The 21,868-nt window shown below is 37.4% G+C and overlaps 1 protein-coding gene across 2 annotated transcripts in view; it reads right to left on the minus strand.

Moving 5' to 3' along the window:
- Positions 1–21,868, minus strand: part of RASGEF1A (RasGEF domain family member 1A) — a 134,748-nt gene that overhangs the window by 45,273 nt on the left and 67,607 nt on the right. Inside the window, exon 2 of one of the 2 annotated variants that reach the window (XM_026855060.1) lies at positions 14,077–14,191. In XM_026855060.1, coding sequence (XP_026710861.1) covers positions 14,077–14,118 — 42 coding nt within the window. In that variant the 5' untranslated portion in view covers positions 14,119–14,191. Of the gene's footprint in view, positions 1–12,415; positions 12,437–14,076; positions 14,192–21,868 lie in introns of those variants that run through there. The other variant, XM_026855063.1, reaches the window with a different exon arrangement.

Consider the following 21,868-nt stretch of genomic DNA (forward strand, 5'->3'; position numbering starts at 1 on the left):
TCAATTTTTATTTTCATGTTGTTCATGGCTAAATAGTAGAAGATGTTTATTAAAAAAATAATAATTTCTCACTCCCAAAGAATAATTTATACCATGCCTGTCGGGCAGTCAGGTAGTTGACTTAAAAGTCACCTACTTGTTTTTAGAAAGTAGTTATTAGGTGGGTTTAGGACTTTGGTTTCATATTTTGATCCAAATGAGTTCTTCTGGAATTGATTTTTGAAAAAATGAAGTAGTTGAAAAGGAAAGATGTTTAACAAGTCCATTATGCTCAAATGCTCCCAAGTATAGCTTTGAAGGTGATAGCTTCAACTTTTCTGTGATATTGTTTGCGTTTGTATAAATTAGGTTTCATCTTGGGTTTTATCAGACTTTGAATTTTATCAGACTTTGGGCTATATCCTGAACACACATGCATCTGTATGGCCAGAAAGCTCCAGTAGTTACTAATTTGGATTTTATTTGAAAGTCTTGTCTGAGAGGATGTTATAAATTAGTGCAGTTACATGCTAACTGGGGAGCTTACAGGTAGACCTATGCCTCATTTTTTGAGAACAAATAAAATCGTACCCTTGGTTGTGTGAACTCTGGTCTAAGAATTGGTCTGGAATGTTACAGTAGGATAAAATAATTGAGTTTGCCTTTGAGGAACAAAATAGCCATTTCCCAAAATTACAGCTGTGGATTGGGCCAAACACTGAAATAGCTGAAGCCTTCTTGCTTCAAAAGGTTTGGCTACAAGTGAGTGAGTTTAAAGAATTTTCTGTAACTACGTTGCTTCTGAAAGATTTAAATACTAATTCAACTACTAATAATATTCTATGTTTTAAAACCATCAATCAGGTCTTTAAAATTTGATAGTTTACAACTCACACTACAAAGGACATGCATTTACACTGCTGCTATAATAATTATAACTATATTTCACATTATTTTTTATTTAAGCTTTTTTTTAATGCTTAAATATCTTAAAATTCACTGAAGGCATCAATGCCCAAATTATTTGAACAGGAGTTTAGATTTTACTCCTTTAAAGTACCTGTCAAGGCTTAGACGCACAGTTGCTGTGTTGCCCTTTACCTACAAGCAAGTACTATCATGGGCATTTGTAGTATGAGGATTTCTTTCAAGTGTATTTTTGTTGTCTTTTTTCCTTTTTAATTTTCATATCAAAAGAGTAACCTTTAACAGAAACAGCTAGCTGGCAATTCAGTCCTCAAATCTGAGCTAGCCAAGTAATCTGCTCACATTCCTGATCGCTTTGAGAAGTCTTCCTGTACAGTTATGGCAAATGTCCCAACATCATCTTTCATATCCTTTTAGTGATAATCTATGTTCAGCTTTCAGCTGCAAAGGACTAAAAGAACATTTCAAGCCCACACAAAGTCTGGTGAGAGCTCACGGCTGTGTACAATTTAGAACAGCAAACTGCATGCTCCCTGTTGCAGCAGTGAAGATGGTCAGGATTTTAGTTACTTAGTATTTTTAAGCATTATTCAAATACAGCTGATATCCACCAGAAAAAAAAAAAAAACTGAAAATCAGCAATGTTTTTAGTTCCATGCTAGCAGAATAAAAAATTTGATAAGACTATGAGAAAGTAAGGGGGTAAGGGTGGATTGAAGATGTAGTTTTCTTTTTAACATGTTGGTGAACAATAAGACAAGAAAAATCAGCCCAGGAAAGGCATGATTTTACCTTGCCTTGCTTACCTTGCAAGCTTTTAACCTTTCCTCAAAGTCCTGTCCTGCAAACCCCTTGAAGTCCCATGTTCAGCTACCAGCATTTTTTGCTACCTATCTTTTCTTTCCCCTCCCCCAACCATCTTCTTCCCCCTTCCCCCAACTTCCTATTAAAAGGAAAGCTACCAAGAGCTCATAAGTAACAGGCTCATGCTTTCAATCAAAGGAGAGAGCTGAATAGCCTTCCACTCGGACTGAGCGCAGTGGATCTAGTCAGAGCCCCTTCATTAATGAGAAAGGAATCTGTTCACCTTCTGCAATCTTTCAGCACTCCCTGAAACTGCCTGAACCACACAACTTGCATCTCTCATAAATTTCCCCACCGTGGCCAGAGTTTCATTTCTATCTCTCCTTCCTTCATCTCTTGAAAACCAGATATGTAAAGCTAATTGCCCTGCTCTTGCACAGGTAGATCCTGAGATTCCTGATTTTATTTGCTCATTAGGAGATTCCATTTCAAATTAATTCCCTCCCTTCCCTAGCCCTCAAACCCTTGGTTTCAGTGAAAAACTTAGTTGGTCTTAGAATTATATGCAAGGAAAACTCACATTGGTGTCAGGCTTGCCAGGTATGTATGTGTGCAGGGCAGGTCCAAACATCAGTATTGATTCTCAAGCTCAGTGGTTTCCACTCACAGCTTTTTCACTCAAACCTCTTATTTCAGTTCACACCGACTGAGTTTTGGCTTGAGTTTATAGGGGTTAGAATAAACCTTGGAAATTCAAATACAAATGTCCACTGGAACAGCTAGTGTTCTCTCTTTTGGTCCAAACTATGTTACCACCTAAAATGCTAAACCCATGTTTAGCTCAGATTTAGTGAAAACCTCATTAACCTAGCAATGATACCTGCTTGGTCTGAGAGATCTTATTAGCTGATTTTTTTGTACTACTTCTATATCATAAATATTAATATGACCTCAACATCTCACCACGTTGGCATTGTATAGCTTCATTCCATAGGTTGTCAGAAATAGACATTCTTTGTGATTATTTCAAAATGAATATTTTACTATGTCTGTATCTATTCTATGTCTATAATGTTAAAGGAATAGTTACTGTCAATAAGAGAATTAATAAACCAGTGAGGAAAGACATCATATGTCACTTCAGTCAAATGGGTCCCAAGATTGCACAGACCAAGTATCCAGTTTTTATTCTATGGATGGTCTCATATATGATACTTTGGTCTCGGGACCAGTGTTTTGGTAGCACGCCTGCTATGATCACATATGTAAACACAAATGACTTGGCTTGTGACAAGTATGGGGGAAGATGCTTGTGTCTGAGAAAGTGAATTGAAAAGGAATGGAAATTGATAAGAAATGCATGCTTTATAGATTCAGTGTAGCTGAATACTGGTTTAGGTTTTGATAGTGCCTTTGACCTCAGGCAGTTTTGGTTTTCATTATAATATACAAACACATATGGTCAAAATTCAGACTGAATTGGTCAAATTCAAACTTCTATTGATCTTTAGATCCATTCCACTTCAAGACTTATCTTTTTCTATTCATACATAACTGATAGTGAAAAATTTTTTTTTAATTTCCCTGGTGGAATCAGGAGAAGAAGTTCTAATAACTAAGAAAGAGGAAACAAATTTTTGATTGTTGAGCTCTGTTCATTATTTTATGTTGGTAGTACATACACCTCAAGGATGTAGTAACTAACTGAAACAAAATCTAAGTGAAAACTACCTAGAATTCTTGAATAAAAAAGAGATAACTTGTCAAAAACAGGCCTGTGCAATAAAGATTTCCATGGAAGAACAACTAGAGAATGCACAGCTGGAGTACTGTGTATGTGATGTTAATTGCTGTTGGTGCTGATTGCTTGCTAATTTAAATAGATATTGTGAGTGCTCAGAACCAGGGTATGAAGTACTGGCAGTAGCTTTCTCTGCCTGACAATCATATAAAAGAATAATTTGTGATTAGAATTACAGATATAGCTGTAAGATAATAGACACAACCAACTATGTTTCCCTCTTCTCCTCTTCCAGTTATTTTTTTTCCATGCTTAAAGTAACGTAACTGAGGATTGAAAAATAATGGGATCAGAACATAAGGATGAAGGTATCCCAAGTAGAGGTCAGTAGTATTGTAGCCGTAAGTTAAGATGTATTATTGCAAAGTACATCACTGCAGCAAGCAACTGTAAAATCTGCCAAACAGAGTGCCAGTTTGTGTGAGTCAGTCACTGGCACATGAACAGCGGATCAGTTGTTCCTGGTGTCAGTGGTAAATATCCTTAAGGGCACATACTTGTGCTCCTGACAGTGCCTAGTCCTCCAGCTGTTTGGGGCAGTGCCAGCTGGCACACTCCATAGCAGCCTACACAGCAGAGGGGAAGCGTTAACTTCTGCTCTCCAGGCTTGTTTTTATACTAGCAAGCATTTTTTTCCTTGCCACCATTTCAAATCAGGGAAGGGAGCTGCAGCTTGCCAGGACTGTGCTTGAGCTGTGACCTCCAACTGCTCCCACAACCAGGCTCCCAGGGCAGCTGCTGTGCTCCTCTCTGCTGCCTGGGGAGCTCGGCCTCCCTGCCGAACCTCCTGCCCTAACACATCCCAGCTGGCCTGTGCAGCCTCACAGTCCTACTTGCTATGCTCTGCCCTTTGAAAAAAATCAAGAAATCAAAGATTTTAAAGCATAAAATTTCTCCTCTGTCATTGCTTGACACTAGTGTTGCTTTGAAATGTAGCTAGTATTCTCTTGTACTTCAAACAAGCCACTTAAATTCCAGGTTAATTCTCACAACACACCTGTCACCAGCTGAGCTCTGTGTGTGCACGTGAGCTGCAGGAGTGCCTTGTGTCCTGCAGCTGGGCCAAAACCAGGCAGCAAGGAGGTGTCCTGGCCCCTGTCCCCAGCTTCTCTGTGTTGTTATGTGGGAAAACTGAGGAAAGCAGAGTGGGAATAGCTGATCTAGGCCACACACTACATGAATCATGGGGCTGGAAGGAGAGCCTGGGTGGCCTTGACCTTTCACCAGCCACCTCCTTCTTCTTCCCAAGCCCCAGGTGTCATCTGAACATCTGACTTCCATTTTGCAGCCTTGCTTAGCTTCCCCCTTCTGGAAGCAAGGGGATCATTAGAGCCCCTATGGTGCAGTGATCTGCTTTTTTTCAGGATTTTTCCAGTTAGACTCACCATCAAGAACAAAACTCCTAGGCATAGCTGAAGCTCCTTTCAATGATTAAAACTGCACTGCATCCACAGCAAACAGCACAAAAATATTTCAAGGACTGCTTGATCATGAACCGCTCCCTGCAGCTGTGCCCAGAAGAAGTTTATTTAAAACTTGTGTTCCTATTTCAGCTTTCTGAGAGAAGCATTCAGGCTCTTTTAAATTCTGCCCAAACTAAACTGAATTTTAACTGTCATCTATCGTTTATATTCTTGCTATTTTAAAATCTATTAAAAGCTTGTTTACTGTTACATGGGCTGCTCTGTTTTTTCAAGTAGGCAAAGAATGTGATCCTTTGAATTATTTAAGGTTGTGTTGGAACAATTACCTATTTACTTTTCTGTTGCTACTAAAAATTCCAAAAAGGCTAAGGGGGTAAAATAGGCCTGTGTTTAGTCATGCAAACAACTCTGCAACTCTCCTATCATTGCCACACAGGAAGGTCTGTCCTTAAACCAATTTAAAATTTGGGGCTGTGAGCCTTTGCCTTCTGTTTTGTTACTGCTAAGGTTAACGAGTTAAGGGTCAGGGCATTAATCAGTGACTATGGTGTAGAAAAGAGTTGCTAAACTTGTGGTGAAATATGAGCTTGCTGTCATGGGAACGGAGTAGGAAAGGCAGCCTTTGGGAAGAGCCAGATTTACCAAGCCAATCAGCAAGAGGGAGAGCCTCGTAAGGGCACCTCTGCTTGGAGCACTGGTTTAGTGCTGATGTACATCTGTGCATGTATGCACTCTGCATTTAATCTTCATTTTTATGGATTTTCCTGTATACTTCAACAAGTCAGTAGCCTGCCAGAGTCTGTTCCCTAAAAATTAATGTCAGTCATCAAATGCCTGATTATTGTTGCTTGGTCTGAATGGCGGGAGAGTACCAAGTAGTTAGGGTGAACTCTGCAATCCCCAAAGTTTCTGAGGTTTTTTCTTTGCCCAACAGTAACTGAAGCTCTAAATCCTTCTTTACTTAGTCTGTTGACAAGTTTCCTTTAGCACAAACAACCCTTTAAGAAAGGAGCTGTTAGCAGTGTGTACAGCTTTCACAGTACAGTTCTGAGTCACAATACTGAAAGATCCTGAGATTAATGCCCATCAATTTGTTATTATTAAATATGAGAGGATTGCTTCATGCAGATTATCCCTTTCTTTCATGCACTCTGCCTTCTTTATTTACTTTTTGCTTGTTTAATTTGTGAACAAAACAGGAAGATGTTACTTTTATAAAGAGATCTATCTAATTTAAGAGATTATTATTTCTTTAGAATATGCAAATAAAATTTCATGTTCTCATTCAAAGCAGAGACTCTTTTTCTCCTGGGTATCATCAGTATACAGGGAAAGTTATTGCACTTTAATATAATTCCTGAACCATTAATCACACTGACTATAGTTTTGCAAGAGGAAAACGTTTAGTTTCTTACAGTCCATTCTTTAAACTTAAGCTACTTATTTACTGTGCATCCTCTCTCCTCCTTAAGTCTTTCAGAAATGAAAAATATAAGGGGATACCAGTTCCTTCTCTCATTTAAGTATGCAAACACTATTTTCAGAGGTTTTTCTCTGTGGCAAAAGCAAGGTCAAAAGATGTGGCAGAATATAAAATAATGTGTCCAAATTAAATTCTGGTTATAATTTAGAAGCATTCAGTACTGTCATTTGTTTTGTAGTCCTGAAAGACATATGAATGCCCGATAGCACAAGTCAGAGAAACCTGTCAATTGCTTTAATTTGTCCATAGCCTCTGTAGCTCCCAGGGACCTGGACACAATGCAGAGATAATGGGTCTGCTGGGGTCTGGTCATACCCCACCGCAGTTTCCTGTATTCGGCTGCTGCTTTGCTATCCTAACTTGCTCATCTTCCTTCTCTACAAGTAGTGCAGACTTACTCTTCTCATTTCAAGTGATCATCAAAGGTGGTGAGAGATGTTATTCAGTGTTACCTCTACAGACATCATCAGCATGTGGTGTAAATAATGCTGCCCTCAATGTGTTATGGCTATTATAGTTTATTCTCAAAAATCCAGTTTGGCTAAAATAGTTGCATGTATTACTGAGAGACTTGCAGTACCAGCTTTAGGATTCAGTTACTCTGTGTTGTAAGACAGTCTATTACTGTCATTGAAAAAAGAAGTAAAGTTCATTTCTGTTATTGCTTGGTGGCAAAAACTGTAATGGGATGCCTATTGCTGATGATTAACATGTACAGTCCTGAAAACAAATGAAATTTTGGACGGACTACTCCTGGCCTAACTTCTTGCCCTTTGGGGGCTAAACTGTATTGGTATTGCTTTTTTTCAGATTATTTTTATTTCATTCTAAGACCTCATTCTCATTTTAAAAAAAGAATTAAAACATATCAGAAAATCAGACTTATCTTCAATCTGTTATTTTTCACTGTCAGTTTTCTAACCTATTTTCTTCCTCAGGGGACTTAAATATATGAATTTCTAAATACAGAGATAGGCAGTATTTATCCTTCTTCTATTCCTTTTATTTTCTAAGGGTTTTGTTGGTTGGTTGGTTGGTTGGTTGGTTGGTTGGTTGGTTGGTTGGTTGGTTTTTAATGCCTGTCAGGCTGGAGCCCTGGAGATTTCAAGCTTCTTTCATCCTCCAGAATGTCAGCAATTTCAGAGAAGTGGGTTTCTGTACATGTCTTTTTACATGCTCTACAGTACTCTTCAAACTTGACTTGCAAGCTCTTTCTCTGCAGGTGAGAAGGGAGTGCGGACAGGGGATGCATTTATACCTTTGACTCTGTCTGAAACAGTCACCAGGGAGAGGAAAATACCCTGGCACAAGCAAGCTGTGCATAGTCCAAAAGAATGACGTTGCTTTTTGCATCTCTTTGTGGCCTACTTCTGAAGTTTGCAAAGTAGCAAACTCATGCAGCTGAGACCTAGCTTTAGGATATCTTGGTATTCTGTTCTTGTAATGGAAAGAGATTTTAGAAACCATCAAACAAAACCAGCTGTGTCAAGTCCATTTCTGTTGCAGTCTGTGATCTACACACTGCAAGAACTCTCAGCCTTCAGCTAGTGTTTATTCTTTCTGGACAGAGCTGGAGATTGTAAGGCTTGTGTGTGTGGCTCTAGCACATCTCTTCATTTAGACCAGAAGATGATGGGGGCTAAAGGGAAGCAGGGAATGGGAATAAATCCTATTCCTGGTAACCAAACTTGGCAGTGATAATGAAGAGGCCAGAAATTGATAGGAGAGGGATGTAATTAAGAATGCTACAAAAAACAGTTGGGCCAGATTAGTACAGAGAAGAGAACAAGGCAGAAAGCAAGTATGTGCTGGGGGGAGCAGCAGGAGAGGTGGATGAACTGGGAAAGTAGTATGTGTAAGGAGGGAATATAGAAAAGAGGATGAAGAGATAGGAATGAATAAGTGGGACAAGGCCAAGTAGAGTGTGCAATAATCTTTGACCTTAAAGCGTAAAAGACATTTAAAAGTTGTCAAAAGTTATTTTCTCCACAGGTGCATATTAGATGAATCTCTTTCAATTTAAGTATCCTAGAGCATATTTAAGGCAAGTTTAATTAAACTGAATCCATAATCAATTATTGTTCTTTCCCTGTTCTCTCTTCATTTTCAAAGTCTTTTTCAATGGAACTTTAATTGCCCTGTCAAATCTTTCACTAATATACAAAAATCTTCTATTAGAAAAAAAGCTAGGATTATATTAAGAGGAATTCTAACTCTTTTTTTTTTTTTTTTGAGTGAAAAAAAGCATGACCAATTTAAGAACAGGGTGAATAAGTCTAAGAAATTCTTTTACCCTGTTCTTAAATTTTGAAGAAAGTTTAGCAGTTGTGAAAAGGATCAAAGTAGCAACCTAAAATTTGTATTTTCATGGGTATATCTAGAAGAAAATCCCAGATTTTTCTTTTATTTTTCCCCTTGATAGGGTTTTTCATAAGAACTTGTGGTTCCCAGGCTATCACAGTGTGTGTCATCTTGTCTCAGGTGGTGTTACTGAGTGTGACAGATGTACTACAATTTCCCTGCTGCAAATAGAAATGTTTATTTTACTTATAGGATGCTAATTGCTTAGCTGTTGTATTTTTCAAAGCTGTGTGAAGATAAGGAGGAGGAGAGAACACTTGGAAGAAATTAAAAATCAAACCATAGTTTTCATGATGTCAGAGGAGTGGGTGTTATACGTGGGAGGTAAAGGTGTAGGGAAAATGAGTGACATTTACTGAACTTAGTTCTCGGGCTCTTTGTAATTCAGATGTGCCTACTGATGGTATTTGTAGAGTAGCCCATGTGTAAAAGAGGAAAAAATTATCTTATACTTGAAAAAAAAAATAATCTCTAGCCTCTATTCAGTCCAAATCAAAAAACATATTTAGCAATTCGGAGTAGTTCTTTATGCTTTCAGAACTGTCAAATCTGTTACCTACAAAGGCTACATCAATGAAGAACATGTACTATATTAGAAGCATTTAATGCCAGTAAGTAAAGCCTATTGAAAATGCAAGAACAGGTATAAGAGTCTTTAGCTATTGACCGCTATGATTAGCTGAATGCCATATGGTTCAGTTACACAGTTCTCTGACATGAAATATCATCAGCTATCCTGCATGAGTGTAATATCTAAAACTAAACATACTGCAGAAGACAGTTGATATAAGGATTCACAGAGAGCAAACCTACTGGCTCTTTATTTACTCTTTGGGTACTCTGTGGGTGAAATGAGCTAGGCAGCACTTCAACCATGTTATTTACTCCAGTGAAAGAAATAAAAATATTTTATGTGATATTTTCATGCTATTAAGATCCCAAAGGCTAACTACTGTGAAGAAGATAATGTAATATTTAGTTGTCAAATTTGGGATTAATGGATTAGGATGCATAGTTAGTAAAATTCAGCACTTGTCACAACTATGCAAGTCCCATGAGCTACAGCTATCTTAAACATCTCTATTGTTCTAGTCATTTTCAATTTTGTTCCCTACATTGCTGAATTTCTCAGGAGATGGGAGGGGTCAGTAGCAGGCCAAAGAAGAACTTCAGACCTAATCTAATCAATATTGTGACAAATGTAATGAAAGAAGCTATGTCTCCTTGGAATCCCAGCACATTTTATCAGCTTTGCTCCTAATGGGATGTGGCAGCAAGGTTGATCTCTGTCTCCTTAGGAACAGGAGAGAAATTGTGCAAGGATGGCTGTGTGACAAAGGGTAATCTAAGTCCATGAAGATTGCAGCTAAAGGTTGAAACTAGAGCTCCTTACTTACACATCAAACATTAAATAGTTATTTTAATAACCTTCATTTTCCAGTGAATTGTTTATGCATTTATTATATTTTCAGCTACTCTGACGTTAGTTCTATTAAAAGTGATGGTAACTTTTTCTGTTTCAGTGGAAAGGTCCTGAAATTGTTTTCACAAATTACAAAGCAGTAATCACTGGATTTAATATGTATTCAAAACAAAGCACTTTCACTTCAGTCCTCTGTAATGGTTTTATATTTTATTTTCAGTTGCTCCCTTTTGCAATCACATACAACTAGATCACTTGTGCATCCAGTACATGCAATTTCTATGAGGTTGAAGTTTACTTCTTTTGTCTTGTAATTTGCTCCTTTAGTACTTCTTTATCCTAAATTTAGCTGCTACCTTAGTAGTCTTCGATGATGCATTCTGGTATGTAATCTCAAATTTTTGTGCCATTCTAGTTTTGAGGTGTCAGCTTTGCTGAAGATTGTTTTTGTGATACCCTCATTTTCTGTGCTCAGGATTGTATATATCATTACCAAACTTGACAATTTCTGTCTTTAATTATTCTGGTTTCTCTGACCAGCTAGGTTTATCAAGACCCTCTGTGTCTTGACTCATCTTGTCTGTTGTCTTTATAGTTTCTCTGTTCTTAAGTGTTGTCCACATACTGTGATGCTACTTCTATCAGGTTATTCTCAAGGCATTTGCTTGCTCTGTCCCTTTACCCTTAACTTTCTACCTCAGGATGAATGGTAATTACCTTCAAAATGTTCTCATGTATGGAAATCCTGTGAACAAGCAGACTATTGTTTGGATATCTGGAAACTTGCAGAGATATTACTATCATAACTATCAATGGTGGTCAAGAAGCTCTCATATCTTATTCCTTCTCCTTGGGAAGATAACCTTTAAAGTATCTTGTGAAAATTTACCAGATTTCCATAAATTGTCTTGATATGTAAATAGTGGAGCAAAGCTGCCTTATACTTTTTACTAACCTGCAATTACATTCCATAGAGCCTTTTTACTTTCCTTAATATGAAACTAAACCCCCCTCTCACCTGCTCCTTTACATAACCAATGTGCTAAGAATTATGGACATGACAGCTAAATCCAGCCTTTAAATCCTAGGCATAGTAGCCACATGCTATTGCTGCTCACTGTTTCTTTCTAATAAGCTGTAAGCAGTGCAATATTTTATTAGGTTATTTGAAAATCATTTCTCAAGGGATTGCATGACTTATGTGCATCAGGTCCCTTCCAATCCACTTAAAGCTTAAATTCACCAGACTGAGAAACTCAGTGCAGGATTGCATCTCAGTTGCTGCAGCAGAAACATTCATTTTCCTGTAAGGTATTTCTGATCTAGCAGAAGTTATACTGAAAACACTTCTGAACCACATTTTCTGGAGATGGTAAATCCCATTATGCCTGAAAATAAGAGCTCTCACTTTCTAATTGTAATATACCAAAACCTACTATTCTTTTAATCTTACAGAAAATATTTTTAATTCTGTTGCATAAACTATCAGAAGGCCTATATTATTGCAATTCAAATGTACTGTTACTTTTGAAATTTCAGTGTGGTTATTGCTGTTGTTATGAATTAACTTGGAAAAAAAGTACTGAGAATGAAATCTTGGAGACAAAATATCTATCTTTGACTCAAATATCTGAAACTTGATTATTGATGTTCTGGCACTACCTGAGTTTGGGATGGGCTGACCCCAAAAGGCAAATTCAAACATCCCTGGAAAGCTGAACTTTGATTCTGTGCTTAGGGCTTCTCTGTGTACAGCATCACTTTAAAGTTGCCTGCACAATACTGAAACCATCCCACTTGGTGAATATTCATTCAAATCAATGTTTCTGTCTTTTCTGGTATTCCACTCGAGGGGAAAAAAAAATTCATGTACCACAATAACATGAAATACCAACCTCTGCCTCCATTTCTTCACAACAGCATTGTATAAAGCCACCAACATATTATCTTCCTTATGGATGGTATCAATTCATTACATACAATCTAAGTATAAACAATGAATTTGTAAACTGCACTACAATTTTAAATGTGCTTTCTCTGTAACATAGTATTAAATTACTTTGACTAAATCATGCCTGGCTAGATGTCTTCTGATAGCTGAACTCTGCCACCACTGCAGTAGCAATACTTAGCAGAGAGGTGCACATACCTCCTAAAACACTGGCAGCACGAGGAAACAGATAGTATAGAGCACAGCACAGTGCAAAACTTACCGTGGTCTCTAGGACCATGTCTTCTCACAGCTTGGGCACACCACAGGCTGGAGTCTGTCCCTTCTTTATGCTGTCATGGAAGCAAAGAGCTGCTTCACTGCTCTTCTTTCACCTATATGTTCAGGCAGAGTGTACTGGGGACTGTGGTGAGCCCTGTGTTTTCCATGATACTTATAGCTGAGAAAACTGAAAGTACTGAAAAACTGAAAGAAGGTAATGCACGAGAGGAAATTCTGTGTCTCAGCCTTCCACTACGTAGGGGTCATGTGCTGGGCTAGTGGGTAATAACTGGGAACTTCCATTCCTGTCCTTCTTGAGCTATAGTGAAACCAAGACTGTTTTGCTGTTTTCTCTACATACAGATTTATAGGAATTGACATGCTAGTTCAGACCAGTGTACAGATTTTGTGAAAGAAAGGAAGTAGGTTTTGGGCAGACATTTCTAACTGACTGCTTTCTTATATCATTGCTGCTAAAATTTCTCTAAACTTCTGGTCTTGGTTTGGTATGATTTTAGAACAGCATCTCTCAAATGTCTTCATTTGATTATCTTTTTTTGAAAAATATAAAATTCCTACAAAGCTGCCTGGTAATTGTTTACAGTGTTTTCTACGGAAATCTGGCAGCTAGGAACCAACATACTAGAATTAAACCTGTTGAGTTGGGTTTTTTAAAATCATTTTCAATTGACCATTCTTTGGACTTGATTTTTTGCTCAGTAATGTTTACAGTATACCAAACATTCTTCAGAAGCTCAGTTAAATCATACAGAAAAAATACTAGATGTATTCTGGTTTGAAACCTGAATTGATTTCCCGAATGATATTTGATAAGTAAAAGAATAAGAAGGAAGGAATTCTAATTCATATTTCTACAGTGTGAAATCTTCCAAGCAGAGAATAGCAAAAGGAATTCTCTCTGTAGGTAATGTTAGTTTGTAGTTAATGACAACAACATGTCAGCGGTGAGGTGGTTTTTTGTTTTGTATAAAGGTATAGAAATTTAAATAAGGATGTAGAACTAAGGAGACTAGGGAAACTGGGCAACTGGCAAATAAAATGAGGAAGGAAGCACAAAGGTGATTGTGAAAAACAATGACATACCTTTAGGGAAATGTAGCTGGCATTTCCACAGAGGAAATGTGGAGGAATAGTTTAGAAAGGGAAGGTAACAAGATAGGAATGTGATTATGCTGGTAGAATACATTTGAAAGAGGTTAGTGGAATACATTTAATCTTTCATGGGGCATAGTATCTGAATTGAACAATAGTAATGGTTAAGAAGTATTTGAATTTTACAAGTGATGTGTGTTTAGATGAGATCTGAGAACTGGATGTTGGAGAAATGGATAACTGAGGAGCACATAATGTGTCAGTTAATCAGAGATTTGTCTGAGGTGATGGAAGGATGGGGAGGGGGCAGGGGAAGAGCAAGGGGGTTTTGAAAGGAAATGTCAGTAATACTGAATTTTCCAAAATTCATTCTTCTGCACTTGCTTAGAGAATCATTTAATGTCTGAAATAATTTTTATTCAAGTCTAAGGCTGCCCAGTGTGATTTCTAAACAATATAAATCTCTAACTATAAATTATCCTACACCCGTGCTTTCAAGTAAAAAATAAACTTTTATGTAAGAATCATAAAAAGTAAAACAATACTTACTTTGCATTTCTTTACAGCAACATTGCACAGTGGTTCTGCCATCCAGCCTTTCCTAGTAGGTGGACTTCCAGCTATTTCACTCTATGATTTTTGTCATGTGTCTTGCCTCTTTCCCCTTAAAATGAGTGGTGCAACAGATTACTATTCAGAACACACTGTTATTTTCCACTGAAAATGCATTGTAGTAACAGAACAAAATTTGACATGCATAGATTGGGGGGGGGTGTGTATGGAAGGTAATAATAATAATAATAATAATAATAATAATAATAATAATAATAGTAATGAAATAGCACAAATGATAGTATTACAAAAAAGAAGAAAATACAGAATTTTTAATAATTTTTAATGCCAAGAGATGGACAATGGGAAAGGAGTTGGAAGGGTTAAACCCCCCACCCCAATCTCCCAATGACAACAGTTTTCTAATAGTCATTAAGAAGCCATATCTAGTAAAACACCAATAATATTTACATTGCTAATTTGACTGGTTATTCAACTCCATGATGAAAACTGCTTAACAAAAGCCTTGGGATTTAGAATTGTATTCCTTAGTGCAGTTATGGTGATAGAAGAATAATAATTTTATTTTCTTCTTGAGAAGTATTGCAGCAGCATAAAGGAAAGTGACAGCACAATCATATCTCATCAGAATGATGGATAAATCATTAACTATATATGCTTAATATCTACTAAACTATCTTAAATGTGACACAAAAATAAAGAATACAGAGAAACTACCAACTATTCTGTTGACAACTCAGAAAAATGGACTGAAAAGAATCCGGGTCTGAGCTGTTTCAAGACACTGTAGTTATGATAAACACAGCAATAACTCACCACAGACCAACTTCAAAAGAGACTTGTAGGGTTTTTAGTAGGACTTTTTGTGTGTGTGTGTGTGTGTGTGTGTGTTGTTTGTTTGTTTGTTTTTTCCCCTACAGGAAACTCACTATTGCTGTGTTACTAAGCTGAACCCACTGAGTTGGGTGCAGGTATTTGTAGTTTCAAGGTGCTTTTTTTTTTTCTCCTAAATAGGAAATTAAAGTAAAGCTGCAAATGTGCTGGCTGGCATTACAGCTGAAGCTGTTTTCCTTCAGTGATGGTACTTACCTGAGTTGTTCTTCTCTTAGCAGGAATTTCTGTAGCATTCCAAATTTGAATTACTTGCTGGAATTAGATATTGGGAAATCTTGACAGACAAGCAGAATAATCACACAAAACTCATTTCCCTTGAAAGACTAAAAAACAGCACTTATTTGAACAAAAATTGTTATGTGACTAAATGTATAAATATTTTATAATATTTTACACCAGGTAGGCTAACAGTCAGTTATGAGAGTGATAGTGACTTCATGTCCACGAGGAATCAAGGACTACATCATCCTATTACATTGTACCTTCAATTCTGAGTTTTCCAAAGTGGTTCAATGTCATCAATGAATTTTGTTTTCAGTTAGTGCTTGATCAATCTCTTAGTTTAAACTATCTTTCAAAAACCTTCTAGGACTCCTGTGGTCTCAATTGGGTTATTTTAAATCAAAGTAACTTTGCAAAGCAAAATCTGATTTATTTGTTTTTTCATTATACAAACAGAAGGAAATATAGAAAATAAGCAAGAAATATGAAAAATGCAATTCTCAGTTGGCTGTAGATTGTTCTGTTACTTTCCTATAATGCAAGGTTTTTCCTGTGTTAGTGTTATCAGTGAAGAAATGCTGCTTCGCTTCCATGCTAACAGCTGCAGATTTTGCCTGGAACTGGAGTGAAAATATTGTTTTGTTTGTATTTTTTTTTTTAATCCATAAATACACCCCTGATTCAGCAGAGATTGTCCAATGGCTTTGATGATGAGGATGACTTCCCCATAAATAATTCAAAGACCTTCTGGCAGGCCTTCTAAACTCTGCTGAAGATGCCATCAGAACTTAATGCAGTAGGAGCATACAATTGTGTTTAGACTGTGTTATTAGTAAACACAGTTACTGGGAAGCCAGCTATGTTTATGCGACTTCCTTGTAAAGATTTCTTTTTTCAATAAAGCCTAAAATGCTCTAATACCAAGGTACTGACTTCCCATTGTAGGGTATCTTCTTATGATTTTCCTGCCTACTCATAAGGAGGACAAATGAGTGGGACATACATCATCTTGCGCACGAGTCAGAAAAAGCCTCTTAATGCCGTAGCCTAAATGTGATCCCTGTGCAGTTACCAGGCAGTTTGTCTTGACCTTCAGCTTTAGCAAGACGTGACCTTTTATAGTTGCTGCATTATAAGTTAGGCATACGCATGAGTGCAATCAACACTTACTCTGCCATTTCTTATTCTGCTTCTCACAACCGCATATCACACTTGAAAAGACTGAATGGGTTTGGCTTCAGTGGAAGGTGGATGTGCCCATATAGGGTTAAACTAGGCTGTGACTTCAAAAAACTGCAGGCAGACAGCTTCCCTTTTTGTGAAGAGAGCAGTTTCCTGCCACCACTGATACTGCAATATACCACTGTGTACATAAAGTGGAACCCCCCATCCCCCTCAGGACTTTATGCAGTGGAAACTACAGCAAGTGTAAAAACATAATGGTATCTTTATTTTTGTAGAAGTGGTAAACTACTGTAGGAGTAAAAGTTCTCTTTTTTTTTTTTTCACCATCTGCCCAGTTACCTGTATACCATGGTTTGGAGGAAAAGACCAAAAAAGCTAATTTCTTCCCAAAGAAATCACTGAATCTTGGGGGATATTTTTGCAGAATTTAATATTAGAGAATATATACTTGGAATTAAAGGCATACTTGGAATTAGAGAATAAAGCTGTGATGTCTCTTCTGCTGCATCTTCTTTAATATATTATGATAATATTAAAATAGTGCCCCAAATATAGTTTTTAAATGTGTAAGTGCTGTTTATTGTCGAATGTAAACAGTTTTAATTTTTCCTAATATGAAAGACCAATGTATGCTGCAGGCTTAAAATTAAGGGCACTACTGAAGAAAATTGTAAAGTGCAGCTGAACCAAAGATGTGTCTTATGTGGATAGATTATGATTAATATTTCTATTTGTGAACACAGACACAGTCTTCTTGTGTCATTGGAAGTCACTGACTTTAGAAAGAGACACTTTTTCCTCCATTTTTGGTATGTGAAGATTGGCTCCAAGTGTCCATTTCTGAATGTTACTACTGCAGTTTAGTTTTGATGGAATATTATTTCTAAGCAATGCCAAGGTTACTGCAACATATGAATATGGATTTAATTTTAATTTTTTTGTACCTGTGTAGTGCCTATATTTTGACTTGCACTTCATTATGATGCTAAAATTTACCTATCTTGGTGTCTCATCTTGATTGGTACTGGTTTGTTATTATCATTCATCAGTACCATTGATTCTGCTGTTAGCAAAATGAAATTTTAGAGGAGGAAGATAGGAAATCCAGAGAATTTAACAGTTTATTTCTAATTAGTTGAGGACCATGAGCAGTTGGGTAGCAAAAGATATATTGTTTGCTGCATAGGAAGTTGTGTCATAGTGTAGGTTCTTGCAAGTCCAGCAGGTTGACTGATGTCTGAGAGATGGAGTAGTCATAGAAGATAGTGCTGAGACCTTTTCAGTTGGCTGCTTCTTGGGGCTACTTGCTGTGTTTTAGTCTAAGGCCACAGATGAGTAACCTCAGCAGTGTCAGTGCTGTTGTGCCAATGGAGAAGTTAGACTTCTCTGGCAACCTGCTGCATCAGCAGTATTTCCCAGACATTGGAGACTGCTGCAATGGCTGTTATAGGACCCTCTGGCAGACCCACTGCTTTGGGGAAATACTGACCTAGAACAAGCTGTTACTGGATTTTCATTGCTTTTTGTCAAAGGGGAGAAGATGGTAGTCATGAGAGTGGAAAAGCCAAACAGTGTGGTCTGATATGAGATGGGTAGCAACTTGGTATGGAAAAGATGGTTGTTAATTCATTATTCTATTGCTCTGCTATTACTTTTGGAAGGGATTTGTAAGGATTGGAGGAACTAAGCATATTTTGATGTTGAAACTTTTATTTTTTAATGTAAATTTGGAACAGTTAAAAAATAGGATTTTTCAATATGCAGGAATTCTTACATTCTTTATTTTAAATCATTTATTGAGTAGCCAAGATTTTGAGGAAATAGTTCTTTGAACTGTTTCTCATACATTGTGAATAAAACTGTTCCCTTTCAGATTTATTTAAAGTAGCAAAGAGGAAGCATTTTTAAAAAAAAGATCCAGAATATCATTACATGATGTCTGATTTGAGGCTTTCTGAACAATGTCTTTGATTGTCCAATGCAACTTGTTGTTTAAGAGACTGTTGGTGAGAAAGAGAAACTTTGTGCTTCTAACCAGCTTCAATATTTGAAAGAGAGCCTCTTTTTTCTGATAATCCTGACAACAGGATGGAAACTAGGTTTGATTATGTTTGTCAGTTACACTCTGAAAATAAAACAAACCTGGAAATATATCAGGAAAACATACAGATTATGACTGATACTATCTCAAGTTTTTCCTTTAAAATGGAGATAAGTTTCTCTTTAGCTATCCCTGGTACACTGCTTATAGGTTAATGGCTAGCAAAGGAAGTGAAAATTGGTAATTCCTTACAAGTCTCCAAGAGCACATCTTCACTGTGCAGTGGAGAATTACACAGATACCCCAGGTTGTGCTGCCTGGAGTTGCTGCCTGCATGCAGTGCAGATCAATGCTGTTAGAAGCACTTGCTTATATGTGGAAGTAGTACAGCAGCATTAGCCCAATATTGTGCCAAGGTTTTACACCAGAGAGTGGACTTAGGTTTGTAGAGCTAACTGCAACATTTAGACCCTTAAAAAAACCAGACAAAATGTTCTGGACAAATCTCATTTTGACAGTTATTTTATAAGCTTGCAAGAAGATGGAGTGATCCTACTTCTGATGGTGCTTTGGAAAGTGACCCTGGGATGTTGCATTTCAATCTCAGGCTTTACCTATAGTTCTCATTTCATGCAAAAAGTTGCTCTTGGACTGCCAACCCTTGTTCCTCCCTGTGACACCTGTTCAATTACATAGTCAATTTTTAAAAAGCTTGGAGAGACACAGGCTGAAATAAAATGTTTTCCTCCAAGCTGATTTCACTCTAAGGTCTTTTCTTTGGTGGTTAAGCAAAGACACTGTGAGTAATGTAATTCCTATAGGGTTTTCTGCAATTTGTTGAAGACATTCTTGTCATACTGATGTAGATGGTATTAAATATTTTTACTGCAGTGGAATACTTCTCAGAAGTACATCATGTAAAATACAGATGCGACCTTAGGCCACAACCTGCATGGCCCCATCTCTGCCAGGGCCCATCAGGTATGAGCCAAGCACCACTATACTGTAAATAATAGCTAAAGAGATTCTATTTGTGGAGACCTTTTAGGGTGGCAATGAATGTTTTGGCCCCCTGAGTAGGGAACAGCTGCGTGCTATCAGTGGCAGAGTTTTGTCCATACTGTCAGGGCTGCAAAGACTACAATCCCCTGTTTTGTGTGTAACAGATTAGAGTAGAATGTTGATCCTTTACAAAGAAATTCAATGTTTTGCTACCCTTAATAATTATGGAACATACAGTAAGGCATATATGCACCCTGTCGGTTTAACTACATACTGCTCCTATAAATCTGATTAAAACAAGGTATTCTTGGGAGTTTCTGAAGACACAAGTTGAGACCAAGTCAATTTTCTGCTTCTGCTGTAGATTCCTTTGTGAGTTGTGTGTTAACTCCCTTGTCTCTGGTTTGATATTCACATGGCTATATTGGCATTGATTCTTATATTTGTGAAGTATTCTTGGAGAAGTGGAGGATGGAATTTATATTATTCCATTAAGAAAATTCAAGTTTCAGCTCTATCCATGTCCTAATGAACACTTTAATTTCAGTACTTAAACCTGGAAATGGGCAACTAATTGGCAAGGCTGTACTATGCCTCACTGTTTCTTGTGTAGAACTCTTTTATGATGCTGAATACAGCGCTTAAATTACTTGTACTGTCTGCTGCTTTTTTTTTTGTTGTTGTTTTGTTTTGTTTAAAAGCATTTCGATTTGCAAGTCAGAAGGGGAAGTCTGGCTGTAGAATTGCTGTAGATTTTTCAGGAAATAGGCTATTTACTGGGGATTTCCTTGGTGAAGCAGATTGCTTGGCATGGACTCAATGTTTGCAAGTTTTGAGCCAAATTTTCAGTGGCCTATCTCTATTCTTGGACCCTATCTCCATTTCTGATCATTTCTCTTAGCACAAATATTTATACTCAGATCACACTGGAACATTGATTTCCTCTAAAAGCAAGTGTCATCTCTGGTGAATCTCTTAATATCTGCATTAATGATGAACCATCCTTTGTCTCTTACTAAGTGCTCAGGTTGAAAATTTGTGTTAAAATGTAGGGGTGTTTTTTCTTTTGTCTTATTGTGAGCGCTGTGTTTTGCTTTATTTATGTTCAGGTGGTTCACTACAGCATGACTGCTCAATGAGAGCAATCAGTCTATGAGCTTGTGCTTTCAGCTATTATCTGTTGCCACAGTTGTTTGTTTTCTGATGTACCTCAGTGTGAGTCCCAGAATAGAATGAGGATCCTCCAGAGAGCGTGAGGCCTCAAGTGGTCACCACATGTGACCAAAGCAGAAGCTGTGGAAAAAGCAACTATCCCTAATTCTGAAAGGAAAAACCCAGCAGCTCAAGTGAAAAAATTCCAGCCTGGAAAGCACCGAACAATTTCTCATGTCAATCTTCAGCATTTTTCTTGTTTACAGGCAACTCCAAACTTTTGATCTCAAAATGGTTTGTACGGCCACAATATGAGAATTGCTATAAAAAGTGTTTGAAAGTGATAATGTGGAAGAAGGTGAACAGGTTTGAGAAGCAAGAAAAATTCCAAGAAAAGAAGCAATATGAAAGAGAGTGCCAGCATACTTCTGAAAAGAAGCGGGGCTGGTATTGCAGCCAGGATTTGTTTTATTGGATTGAAGTGAAAAGGAAGTGAAGAAGAACTTGGACTTTGCACACATTATAAAGCCATGAAAAGCCAGGCATAAATTAAGAGTTTGAAATTCTCTGATAATAAAATATTGCTATTATGGTAATGCAGGCTTACAAAGTAAGTGTGGCCATTTCAGGATCTGGGCTGAGGGCCAGCAGACAGTGAACTCTGCTTCTAGCATGAACCACAGTGTTGTTTCTCTCAGTTACATGTTGTTTTCCTGGTAGATGAGAAAGGCTACTCTATGGAAGATTGTCTTGAAACTTGCTGTGACAAATGAGACAAAAAACAAAAGCCACAACTTAGTCACCATTCCACAGCACTCTACAGAAAATGCACCAGGAAAGCCTCAGCTGACAGATTCTTATCCTATGGCTGTATACTACGTACAGGAGAGAGACCACAGTTCTCAAATAGCAGAATAAGGTGGTAAAAGCAAATGCAAGGCACTTGGCTTCAAAATACTAAGCAGTTAATTTTGTTGGTCATATTCTTCCTTTTCTTAGCATTAGCTTGAGCAGTGTGTGCTTCGGCATTCCTTTGTCACACAGTTTTGGTGAAAGTATCCCCCGACTCTTAGAGTTTATGTTTCTGGGTGGAGTTTTCTTTGCTAAAGCTCAAGCTGCATCTCCTTCTTTGGGTTGTTTTAGTATGCCACACTGTACTGTGGTGCTTTTATCTATCTATTTATGTATTTATTTCAAACAGTGAGTGTTAGGCTGTGTGCTAGTGCTTTGGGAGTGAAGAATCATGGAGAATGAAGAAACAGAGAGAATTAG

Source organism: Athene cunicularia, assembly GCF_003259725.1.
Source record: "Athene cunicularia isolate RWA chromosome 9 unlocalized genomic scaffold, athCun1 chr9_part1, whole genome shotgun sequence".
Classification (NCBI taxonomy): domain Eukaryota; kingdom Metazoa; phylum Chordata; class Aves; order Strigiformes; family Strigidae; genus Athene; species Athene cunicularia.